This window comes from Aythya marila, assembly GCF_965140915.1.
Source record: "Aythya marila genome assembly, chromosome: 2".
NCBI classification, from domain to species: domain Eukaryota; kingdom Metazoa; phylum Chordata; class Aves; order Anseriformes; family Anatidae; genus Aythya; species Aythya marila.
In genome coordinates this window covers 66,473,420-66,485,462 of record NC_139043.1, presented here as the reverse complement: position 1 = coordinate 66,485,462, position 12,043 = coordinate 66,473,420, and the positions used below count along the sequence as shown (strand labels likewise).

Genomic DNA, 12,043 nt, shown 5'->3' with positions numbered 1-12,043 from the left:
AGCACATAGAGAAACTGTTGCTCCACACTGAGGTGGCAAGAAGAAATACTGTATTTCCATCAAAGCTGACACATTTAGGTTCTGGAAGACCCATATCAAGCACTCTTACGATCCAAAACACAAAAGAGAACATCCATATTAAATTTGTATCACTATTAAGCACAGATGATCAAGAGGAGTTTAAAACGTTTTAAGAATGTGTTTCATTGATACATGCAAGGTCATACCAATATGATCTGATCTCATTAGATTTATTTAAAAAACAACAACAACAACAACAAAAACCTGTCACTTCTCTGAAGACAACACTTGACTTTAACAGTGGATGCAACTTACTTGCTTTGATACATAGTCTGATAACAGCATGAAGAGGATAAACTCCAATGGTTTCAACTTTTGCTCCAATGGAAATTAGCCATTTGACTAATTCTGCTACGTCTTGCATCTTCCCATCACATCCATATGACTCAAAAGTCTGATTAAGAGAATAACAACACATTGTTTTACATATCCAGAAGACAGTGTTTTTTTAAATCATATTTCCATGTTTTTTTAAAGACAGGAATAGGCGGAAGAGTAACAACCATACCATATCCGTTGTAAAAAATCAAACATTTATTACATATGTACAGTTCCAGTAGAAGCTCAAAATAAGTATGTTTCTCCTATGACATGTTCATGAGTTTTAAAAGAATCTCGTCATGCTCTGAAAAGCACTGAAACTGAAGTCTATTTTATAATACCTATTTCTGTATTTCTTCAGTGCAGTTGAGAGTAACTTTCTGCCTTATACAGCTATTGAATATTACTGCATCTCACTGTACCTGTTGTTGTAACTAGGAATTGCACTTTCTTAGCTCAGATGACGCAGCTTATGAAGACAGTTACCCTAAAGCAAGAAAAGACTGAAGAAATACGTGAAACTGGAAAAAGGGAGCAATTGTCTGAGAGAAGGAGGTATAGGGAATTCAGGTAACATCTCCATGTACAGGTCAGGAGCACCATGGATGGCAAACGGGACAAGGCACTGCTCTCTCATACAGCTCAGGAAGCACCTAGACATTAAGATCATTAAGACAGCAATGATAATATGTTTGCTCACATAAAGAAAAGGTGTTAAGCCTTTAGAGACAGATTTTAGGCCAAATACATCCCTAGAAGGTGATCTGATAGAACTATAGATTTTACAGGAGAATTTATACACCAAGATCAAGAGCACAGACTGAGATGAAGGCAGCTGAACCAAAAAAAAAAAGAGTGTTTCAGCAAGGACTTAATGAACATGAAGCATAGTCTACAAGCAAGGGGGGCTGCGATACAGGAGCTCTGGAGGTAGGCAGAGGAAGCTCAGAGGGGAATTGAGACAATATACCAGAAGGATCTAGACACGAGGGGGTGCTCAAAAAACAGCATTCAGACAATTTCTCCATTTGTGCATTTTACTGCTACAGATGCCATCTGCTCCTGCACACACACAAGGCAAGCACAGCCAGCCAGCAGCAACAGTTAAAAGACACATAAGCATGGCAGTTTCTAACAGCTGGAAGGTTTTCTTTCAACACTACCCCTTCCTCCCTCCATAAAAACAGAAAGCTTTGGAGGTTCCCAAACATCACAGAACAAGAGGAATCACAACATAAAGAAAAGCAAGAAAGATGGAATTCCACTGCAGATGTCGTCACCTCAGCAAAATGCATTACAAGTCTACTTGGTCTATGAGGACTTGTTTCTGTCTTGCCCAGGTTCCCTAAATCATCTGGGAAGTGTCAAAGCCTTCAGCAAGACAGTTCAGCAGTTGCTGCCTGCATCTAAGCAGTGTACCAAAAATCTGCGGCACCAAAAGAAGAGAAAATTCCAACAGTACCAAGCTCAATCTCCCATAATTATACTCAGCATCACAAAGTGGGCCAGAGGCAGGCTGGCAAAGCATGGTAATACTCTATCCCAGGAATACTGGGAGCTATCCTGGTTGGAAAACAAACCAACTTAACAGATGTTAAACACTTTTTCTACTTTAAATGTAGTGTCAGGTTCCAGGTCTGACATGAATAGCTTGCTGTATTTGAGAGGAAGATGTCTTGTGATTAATTAAATGAAATTTTAAATTACCTAGAGAAGCTATACAAATTAAGGATTTTTTTTAATGATCAAATGAAAACAGACAAAAGAGATGATTTAATATAATGAAGTCCATATATTAGTTTCCATTTTATTTTCCTTTCTTCTGTTTTACAAGCCTTGCCCACAAGATGGAAAATCTTTTACTCTAAAGAAAGAAGAAACAAGAAAAAAAGGATGATACGTTACCTCTAAGAGATTTTTCAGTGATAACTGGTTGACTCTGAGATTGGTGGGTAATTCTTTCTTCTTGGACAACAATAATAAAAAAGACTAGAAAAAAAATGTGATCTTATAAGCACATTTAGAAACTCTATTTTCCACTGCCTCACTGGATGTCATAGGAGAGCAAAACAAGGACTAACACCATTTCAGATTATTTGTTTTTTAAGATAAATGGAAAGGGACATTGAGCAATACATTATCAAATGAATGAATGTAATACACATTACTTAATGTAATATACATATTAAAACAATATAGTAGTCTGTGGGAAGCTATGATCAATGAAAATTTAATCAGAAATAGAAACTACATAGAAAGGTTAGATCCTAGAAGTCTCTCCAGTACACTTCCAGTAAAGACCCTTTTCAAGAAGGGTGAGAAAGTTGATCTTGGTAATTACAGGCATGTCAGACTCACTTCAGTGCCTGGTCAAATTAAGGAAAAGATTAATCTGGGAGTTACTGGAAAACATCTGAAGGACAACGAGGTCACTGGTCATAGACAACATGGGCTCATGACAGAAAAGTTCCATTTAACTAGATTAATTTCCTTTTATGACAAGCTTACCCATCTAGTTGACCACGGGAAGTTGATGTAATCTTTTTGGATTTCAGCAAAGCTTTCGATACTGTCTCTGGACAAAACGTCCAGCATACAGCTAGATAATAAAATAATATGATGAACAACTGGCTGACAGGTTTGGCTCAAAGGGTTATAGTAAATGGGTTACATCAGGTCAGTAGCCAGTCATTAGTGGGGTTCCCTAAGGCTCCATTTTAGGGCCAATTCTCTTCAATGTTTTAATCAGTGATCGGCATGCAGTACTAAATGCATGCTAAGTAAGCTTGTAGATGATACTAAAGTAAAAGGAGCTGCTGACTTCCTTGAAGGCAGAGAGGCCTTGCAGAGAGATCTTCACAAGTTAGAGGACTGGGCAATTACCAACAATTGGAAGTTTAACAAGTGCTGAACTCTGCACCTGTGATGGGGGAACCCTTTCTATTTGGGGGACAAGAAGCTTGAGAGCAGCCCCATGGAAAAGGATCGGAGGGTTTTGGTCAACAGCAAGTTGAATATGAGTCAGTGTTGACACTTTTGATTGCCAGTGCATAATCTCTTGGGGTACACGAAGTACAGCACCACTAGCTGGTTGAAGGAAGTGACTGTCCCACTCTGATCCGTGCTGGTGCGGCCTCAGCTCAAGTACTGTGTGCAGTTTTGGGCACCACAATGTAAGAAAAGCATAAAACTATAGAGAGTGTCCAAAGAAGGGCTACAAAGATAGTGAAGGGTCTAGAGGGCAAGATGTATGAGGAGCAGCTTAAGTCAATTGGATTGTTCAGCTTGGAGAAGACCAGACTGACGGGAGGCCTCATGGCAGCCTGCAGCTCCCTCATGATGGGAGCAGAGGGGACAGCGCTGAGCTCTGCTCTCTGGGGACAGCAACAGGACCCAAGGGGACAGCATGGAGCTGGGACAGGAGAGGTGTTAGGAAAAGGTTCTGCACCAAGAGGTGGTTGGGCATTGGAACAGGCTCCCCAGGGAAGCAGTCACAGCTCTGAGCCTGTTGGGAGTTCGAGAAACATTTGGACAATGCTCTCGGATATAAGGTTTGATTTTGGGGTGGTCGTGCAAAGAGTCAGGAGCTGAACTTGATGATCCTTGTGGGTCCTGACAATTTGGAATATTCTATGATTCTATAATTCTATGCTGTGATTTGGTTTGGCAAATGACCTTTAACGTTCATGGGGATGAGACTCCCCGTCTATACCAACCTCCTGAACAGAAAGCAAGAAATGGCCATGCAACATTTTGCCATTTCTTAGTTAAGTTTCCCCAACATGCCCAGCCGTGGCTGCTGGCCCCTGCTGTGTCCTGTCTGCAGTCAGACAGAGTCGGCTAGAACTGACTGTGTCTGGCACAGAACTGCCCCAGCCTTGTCTCATCACAGGAGCCCAGCAGCCCCCTGACAGCACCTCACCAACACCTCATAATTGTGATGATGATCCATTTTTCATACAGACATACATAATGGTCAAAGTTGGAAGGGACCTCTGAAGGATCATCTAGAACACATTGCACAGGATAGCATCCAGGCAGGTTTTGAATACCTCTAGAGAAGGAGACTCCGCAACCTCTCTGGGCAACTTGTGCCAGTGCTCTGTCACCCCCACATTGAAGAAATACCCTCTCATATTGAGCCAGAATCTCCCGTGCTTCAATTTGTGCCCCTTGCCTCTCATCCCCTCACTAGGCACAACTAAAAAGAGACTGGCTACATCCTCTTGAGACAGTCAATACAAGATAATAGGAATAAAATAAATTATCCTTCTGATTTTCTCTGGCTTTAACAACCGTATACTTCCACTGAGATGCTCCTCTATTTGTAGGTCTTTCACAGACAGCTTCAAAAATCCATCTAGCCACACAGAACAAAAGGACACCACTAATAAACACATATTTCTCCCCTTAATGTCTTTCAAGAATAAACACCCCTAGATAGCACAATTACATAGACAACAGCAAGAGACGAGCAGGACCCTTGGTTAATTTATCCTTTTGAGAAATTATTTTCAGGAGTTATTTAGCACTAGGAGTATTTCTGAAGTCTAAAAATCAAGTATTTGAATGAGGAAATACTTTTTTTTTCTTTTGAATTTAAAAGTAACACAACCTTACCCTGAACAGGTACCAAACGAGTGCCTATTACACAGCAATACATAACACCTGTTTTCACAGGGACAGACTTACCCGCCACTTTCCTTTCTGGGCCAACTTTTCCATCACTGCTTGCCAAATCAGTGCATTAAACCTTGCACTGAAAATATAATCATATGCAGGGTGAAAAGTTGGTGGAAAGACTCGTTCATCTGCAAGAAGAAGCATTTATGGGAAGTTTTTAATATACACAGAGCTTTTAAAGTTGCTGTCTACAACTAAATTAGTTCACTGCACATGGGCAGTTTTAGTACTGATTAATGCCCAGAAGAATGTCAATAGGGAACACAAATCTGACTTATTTAACACTACATGCCTTGGCCACTCAACTGAAATGGTGCCTTGTTACCAGCAGCTGGTCTTCATTAAACACAGAAAAAAAATAAAGCCTGCCCTCAAGAAACACCCCTAAGTTCCACAACATTGTAAACTTCATGGTGATATTGCCACTAGTAGATGCTGCTAAGCTAATCAACATCCTTAATATGGGGCTGAGTTCAGATGGGGCAGCACAGGCACAACACAAAACCTTTTGGCACACCTCCAGGTCCCATCAAACAAAGCTTGCAAACCAAACAAAAAAAGCAAACAAGAAGAAACTGAGGAGAGAAGGGAGACATACAGCAAACATTACTTGAAAAAAAGCACATAATGGCAGAGAAAGGTCAAATTCTGTCTTCCCATTGGTGTCCTTTATTAGCTGAGGGACAGTCCCCCACAGGAATACACTACACTATGAGCTTAAATTTAAGCTGAGTATCTTCTAATTATTTTCACATCTACTTAGCTAAAAGGAAAAGCAGAGTGGTTTGCAGAAAAACTAAATGAACAAAAAATTCACTAAAGCCTTAGAGATCTGGAGCTCCATATACCCAGCTTTGGCTCCCTGGCTCTGAATTTTAACCTTTTCTAACTGCTCTACAACTGATGTCTTCATGCAAGTTAACACATTTCCCTGCACAGTGATTTGGAATCACTGATATTTGCTGTATGCAAATGTAACAAGTTTATTCCATCCTTTTAATTAAGCTACTCAACATATTCATAATTTCCAAGCAGACCTGTGGTGCTGAGGGCCAATTAAATGATCAACAAGGATGCTCTACAAAGGACTTGTGTTGTCCCCATCACTACTGAAAGGCTCTTAGATTAAAGTTTTAGGCTCTAAAATTAAGGTTTTAACCAGAGCTTACCGTTGACACTTGTGAATATTCCTGCTATAAAATCAGCAACCTGAGATTGATCTACAGAAGCATTCAGAAGTATCAAACCCTTATGAAACATAGAAATTGCCTCAAAAGAGTTTGACAACATGATCAATGAGTGGCCAGCTCTGTAATAAGCCTGAGGGGAAAAAAAAAAGAAAAAAAAAAAAAAGAAAAAGAAAGAAAAAGAAAACCACACCACTGTTAGGAAAATACTCAGATCTTGATTACATTAGATCAAGAACATTTGGAAGAAAATGATAATTATCATTTTCTTCTAAATTCAATTATTCAATATTGAATAATAATTCAATAATTACGCTATAAAATGGCATGCACTACTATTTTCACAGCTTCTCAAATATATCCAAAAAATGCAATCAAATCCCTTGTAATTCACACTCTGCTATTGATGTCATTGCAAATACTACAAAAAATGATAAATATTATCTATTATATCTAGATAAATATTATTTACTATACCTAGATAACTAGAGTAATAGAAAAATCAGAAAATAACTAAAAGATGAGAAGATATACTATTAGCAATTATGGACTTCTTTGTTGGGATCCAGAAAGAAACAGCAAGCAAAAGAGAGCTGCTTCATTTTATTAGAAGTACTACTACATTAATAATTCTGATGTTCACGTGGCAGAGCCACACACTGATTCTATGATTTTACGCTGTATTTGCTTAGCACATCTTAAAAACAAAGCAAGAAGCAGATACTGACACTTGTTTTAAAATGTAAGGCAGGCAAAAACAGACAGCTTAAACATCTGAATACCTTAACATACTCTGGATTCCAGCGTAAGCTCTCAAAAGCTGAAAACATTGCTTCTCTCCATTTACCGAGATTGTACAAGGCAGTTGATTTGTTGCAGTATAACACAGCTATGTCCTCAGAACACCTGAAAATACGTTACCAGCATAACTGCTTATTCAATTAAAAAAGGATGCAAGACACTTTACAGATAGCAACAAGAAATAAAACCATCACCCACCTAACAAAATTGGAGAGAAAAAACAGCTGTAGCAAGTAAAGATCATTTGAACATCAGCTATAAAATCTTAGTGACATTCTAAATGATATTTAAGCGATATCCTGGTCCCTTTTGAAGCAGAAGACCAACGCACTGAAATACCACAGTATGAGCTGAACTCAATGATCCACGTGCATACCTTCCAACACGGTATATTCTATGTTTCTAGAAGGATTTAGAGACAGCTTAGACCATCTAGATATACCTAGATACTCTGTTAGGTTTGTGGCCAAGAATAGGAGAAAGCAGACATACGAAAGGTAGAACAAATGCTAAATACAGTTAGATCCACCAAAATACAAAAGCTATTTTACTGTATCAGAAGCTGATGAAGTTAACAGAACTATTTACATTTATGCCAGTTAACAAAATAAATGTATTTTGGAGAACAGAATATACTAAAGTACATGCATTTGAATGCGAGAGAGTTTCTGGAAACAGCTGCCCAAAACTTACGGAACTACAGACCACAGGGTACTGGGAAGCCTGAGAAGCCTATCTTGCCTGAACTTAAACAGTATGTAGCATGGTGCTGAATCCTCCACATTATTCTTATCTACTAACATGCACTCAAAAAAGTTGTTTCAACTTCACCAGACATGTTCAGAGCACACTCCCGCACATGAGTAAATCCAGCCAAAGCAACCTATGGCAAAGAGAAGCCCAGAAGCAAACCGTGTGAGAAGACAAGTTATTGCTTCTTGGAAAGTGGAGATGGCTTCCTAAGCTCTGTCCTTGCTTGGTCCCACTCCCCCCATACGCTCTAGGCTGTGTTTTACCACCCTGAGTCTAAGGGCAAAGAGTCAAACTGGCTGGTGTTAAATAGGATAAACATCAGTGCTAATACATGGCAGCAATGAATATTTAATAGTTAACAATACGCAGTTATTTAACCACTAATAATGTTAGCAACCGATGTTTACTGATGACAACAAGCACTTACCATTTGGAAAGAAACATCCAAACAACTCTTTGGCTAAAAAGTTTGAACAGATCTTAGAATACTAAGAAAGTCCAAATAAAAAAGTAACCTGCATTAATTGTTTTAAAAATAATTCATGACCCATGGACATGACCAGTACCTGGTAGAACCACAGCAACATCAATCCACAATATCAGCTTCAAACAGAAGTAATTTAACACAAACCACCAAGGACATGGAAAATTAATTTGAGTTTTAATTATATTCATTTATAATTAACATTTATATAAAAGCATTCAGATATTGCTAACTTATCTCCCACATACACATCAAAAACAATTCCTCTTTAATTATAAAACTGCAATACCAAAGAGTGTGACAAAAAATACAAGAACGTCAAGTGTCAGGGAAAGAAACGGTTTTCAGTTAATTGTAGTACTGTACCCAATGGTTCACATCTGGTAATCAAAGAGTACTTACAGGATCCATTGCCTTATCTGAATAAGCGTACGCAGAGCTTGATCATACTTTCTGATGGCCAAAGAGTAACTTCCATTTTTAAAATCCTCGTTCCCAGCTTTTTTCATAAGCTGTGCATATTGCATGGCATCCATGCTAATTGTGAAAGAGAAAAAAAATAAAATCAAACAGCATTGATTTGAGACACTTCTGTTCCCAAAATCTATTTAAACTCTTGCCTTAGGAATTGCATATTTGAAAAGGAGGACAAAAAAACAACTTTTTGTTGCAGTTGGAATAATAAAATGCAACTCATGTGCTAACCTCATCTTTGCTGTTGATACCAACTTCCCAGCTATTTTTTAATCAACGTCGGGCAACCAAATATATCACTGGAACACATTTTACTTTTTTTTTTTTGTTTAAGTCTTGCACTCTTTTTAAAATTAAGATTCAAAATTATTTACGTGTGTAAATATACATTAAATGCTGGAGGAAGAATCTGAGATAGAGTTAATATATTTCAGAAACATATGAAGCTATATAAGTTATTTACTTTTTATTTATCTTTATGAGTTTTCCTTTGTCTGGCCTCTCTGCCTAGACATTTAATAATCCAGTCCATACAAGACTGCTTTGAAACTTGATTACTACAATGTAAGTGTATTAATAGTGCATGAAGACCTTCAATCGAATTTTAAAAAGTTATTAATAGAACCTGGAGAAATTAAAGGTCAGAACAGGCATCAACTGCAACTGACTGAGAAAAACATTTCATAATTAAAATTGTAATGCCAGGTTCCTCATAAAAGTAATCACATTTTCCAGTAGCTGGGTAAACAAATACAAATGGAAAAGTAGCTACATGTATGTGGAGAAAACGTCAAGAAAACAGGTGATAAAATAGAATGCTAAGGCCTTGAATAGAATCATTCGTCACAACTGGATTTTATGTTTAAACGCCACTTCCATTACCTTTGAATGGCTCTATTAATCTCACAAATCTCAGTATTAGCAAGTAAGATTAAATCCCCAAGAAGGAATGCACAGGTTTATTTATTATCCAAGTACTAACAGGTGCAGAACAAAACCAGTATCAATCTGTAACCCACTAACAGAACCTGTAAAATCTCTTCATGTACACCAAACTACACGTGTCTTAATATACGAGCCTGTAGACAAACCAAAAAATAATACTGACATTTTCTCTACAGCACTTCTCAATGAAGCGAATGAGGACACAGAATCCAGGATAGTCGAGACCTGGAGACCTTTTATTGTTCCAATCCAGATATTATATAGCTTCCGACCCAGCTACACGTGCTGCATGTGTCTAGCACGCATCGTTACAGACTTCTGATTGGTGCATTCCTTTTGATCACGTGTAGCCCTCTATACACCCATCCGAGCCTAGCAACTTCTTCTTATTGGTTCCCACTCCCTCTCATTCTGCCTGGTTACCACTCTATGCCCTTGAGTAACCTTCTTCTTAACCCTTAGTGCACCGCCATATCAATCAGCTCCAGTTTATCACCGAACAGGTCACCCATAATTTCCCCTTTTTTTGTTTCTACAAGCCAAATTGTGCACAACGAGTGATTAATCATTTTTTTTCAAACAGTGCAACAGGCATGGTATAACTAGTATAACTGCAACAAACATGATAAGCAAAATAATCACACCTTTTACAAACTCCGCTAGCCACCCGGTTATTCCTAATCCCTTTATCCAGAACTCTAGTCCCAGTGAGCTTGTTGTTAGCTTATGAGACAACTCATTCATTTTTTTACTGTTGACCAAAGCTACAAGCTTTGTTTGTTTGTAATTTATCTGGTAACAGAATCCTGTTGCAGGAAGCACAGCCAAAAGCCGTGCCATAAACCCCTAAACCATGCTTAGCAGCGTCATTGTAATCACAGGTGTTATTTGTATTTCTATACCCATATGGCCCTTTCCAGGTTCCTGTAGCAGGATTCATCTGATAGCCACTGCTACATTCACATTTGTAGCCACCTTTCAGGTTGATACAGATTTGACTACAGATACCAGGGTTTTGACATTCATTAATATCTCCACAGTTTCTCTTGTCTACAAACTCAAACCCAGCTGGACAGTCACATTCATTTATGATGCATTCCTTCAGGGGCTCATCACCCCAGTCCTTGCAGTCTCTCTGCTGGTTACACACTTTATTGATACCTATGCATTCTCCACTTTTGCACTTGAATTTGCCAGGTCCAGAGCACTGAATAACACTGTTACAGTTTGCTTCATCAGTGCCATCCAGACAGTCTCTCATACCACTGCGCTGCCTACTCCCATGGACACAGTTCCCATCTTCACATCTGAACTGGTCTGGCCTGCAGGTCTGAGAAGGGCAGTTAATTTCATCACTTCCATCCTTGCAGTCAGGATCTCTGTCACAGTCTTTTTCACCATCACATTTCCAGGACACTGGGATACACTGGGTTGACTGAGGACCACACCTGATTTCATTTACCCAGCATGGTCTCATATGACACAGCTCAGCACTTTCGTCAGACCCACCTTCACAGTCCGGATCCCCATCACACTGCCATCTGTTTGGCACACACTGACCACTGTTGCACACAAAGTCAGATTCAGCACACGTCTTCTTCACACAAGCACTCTCATCACTGCCATCTGAGCAGTCTTCACATTTTGCTCTAGCACCGTCGGCAGCAGTGCACAGGCAGGTGAGGGCAAGCAGCAGGCAGAGTGCCCCGCAGCGCGGCAGCGCCCGCTGCTGCCCCGCACCTGTGTCACTTATACTACTCCTATTACCCGTACTGTTAGTGTCAGTGGCATCCTCCTGGTACCGTTTCTGTCTTTGTTGCCCCTTACTCTCCCCCTTTTCTTTTTGCCACTGACCATTCACCACAAATGGATGAGACACATGATTACTAGTTAGGAAAGAGAGTGTAACATCTGCTATACGGCTGCAGGCAGTGCCGGCTGCAACCTTAGAAGCGGTTTGTGAAAGAGCCTGCCAGTGGTCATTTGGCAGTGTAATCTGCGTCTCTGCACTCCTGCCCCGCAATAGAGCTAAATCGTCATTAGTAATCCGTAGAATGTGGCAACCCCACGGAATGTTATTCAGAAACATAGTTATAACACCGATCTGGGGACGAATAGTCTTTTTTGCATTGCAAGATAAACCTCTTATAAAAAGAATGCCAGAGAGAAGCAGCACAGCCGCCGCTGCTTCCATGGTTACGTCAGACAGGCTGCAGGGTCCTGATGTCCGTCCCTCTGCTCTGTGCCAACTCGCCACATAGCGAGGGTCGGCTGCCGTTGTCCACTGATGCCTCTGGTCTCCCGTAGCAACTCG

The 12,043-nt window shown here is 39.7% G+C and overlaps 1 protein-coding gene across 7 annotated transcripts in view; it reads right to left on the bottom strand.

Moving 5' to 3' along the window:
* TRANK1 (tetratricopeptide repeat and ankyrin repeat containing 1) overlaps positions 1 to 12,043 on the bottom strand; it is a 56,235-nt gene that overhangs the window by 30,988 nt on the left and 13,204 nt on the right. For 4 of the 7 annotated variants that reach the window (XR_014316869.1, XM_082752916.1, XM_082752917.1 and 1 more), the window contains exons 2-7: positions 8,713 to 8,847; positions 7,055 to 7,178; positions 6,255 to 6,405; positions 5,095 to 5,213; positions 2,308 to 2,391; positions 337 to 475 (exon numbers count right to left, since the gene is read on the bottom strand). Coding sequence is in view for 6 of the 7 variants with exons in the window: in XM_082752916.1 (XP_082609042.1) it covers positions 337 to 475; positions 2,308 to 2,391; positions 5,095 to 5,213; positions 6,255 to 6,405; positions 7,055 to 7,178; positions 8,713 to 8,847 (752 nt within the window). In the remaining variant the exon portion in view is untranslated. Of the gene's footprint in view, positions 1 to 336; positions 476 to 2,307; positions 2,392 to 5,094; positions 5,214 to 6,254; positions 6,406 to 7,054; positions 7,179 to 8,712; positions 8,848 to 12,043 lie in introns of those variants that run through there. The other 3 variants (XM_082752918.1, XM_082752920.1, XM_082752921.1) reach the window with 3 other exon arrangements.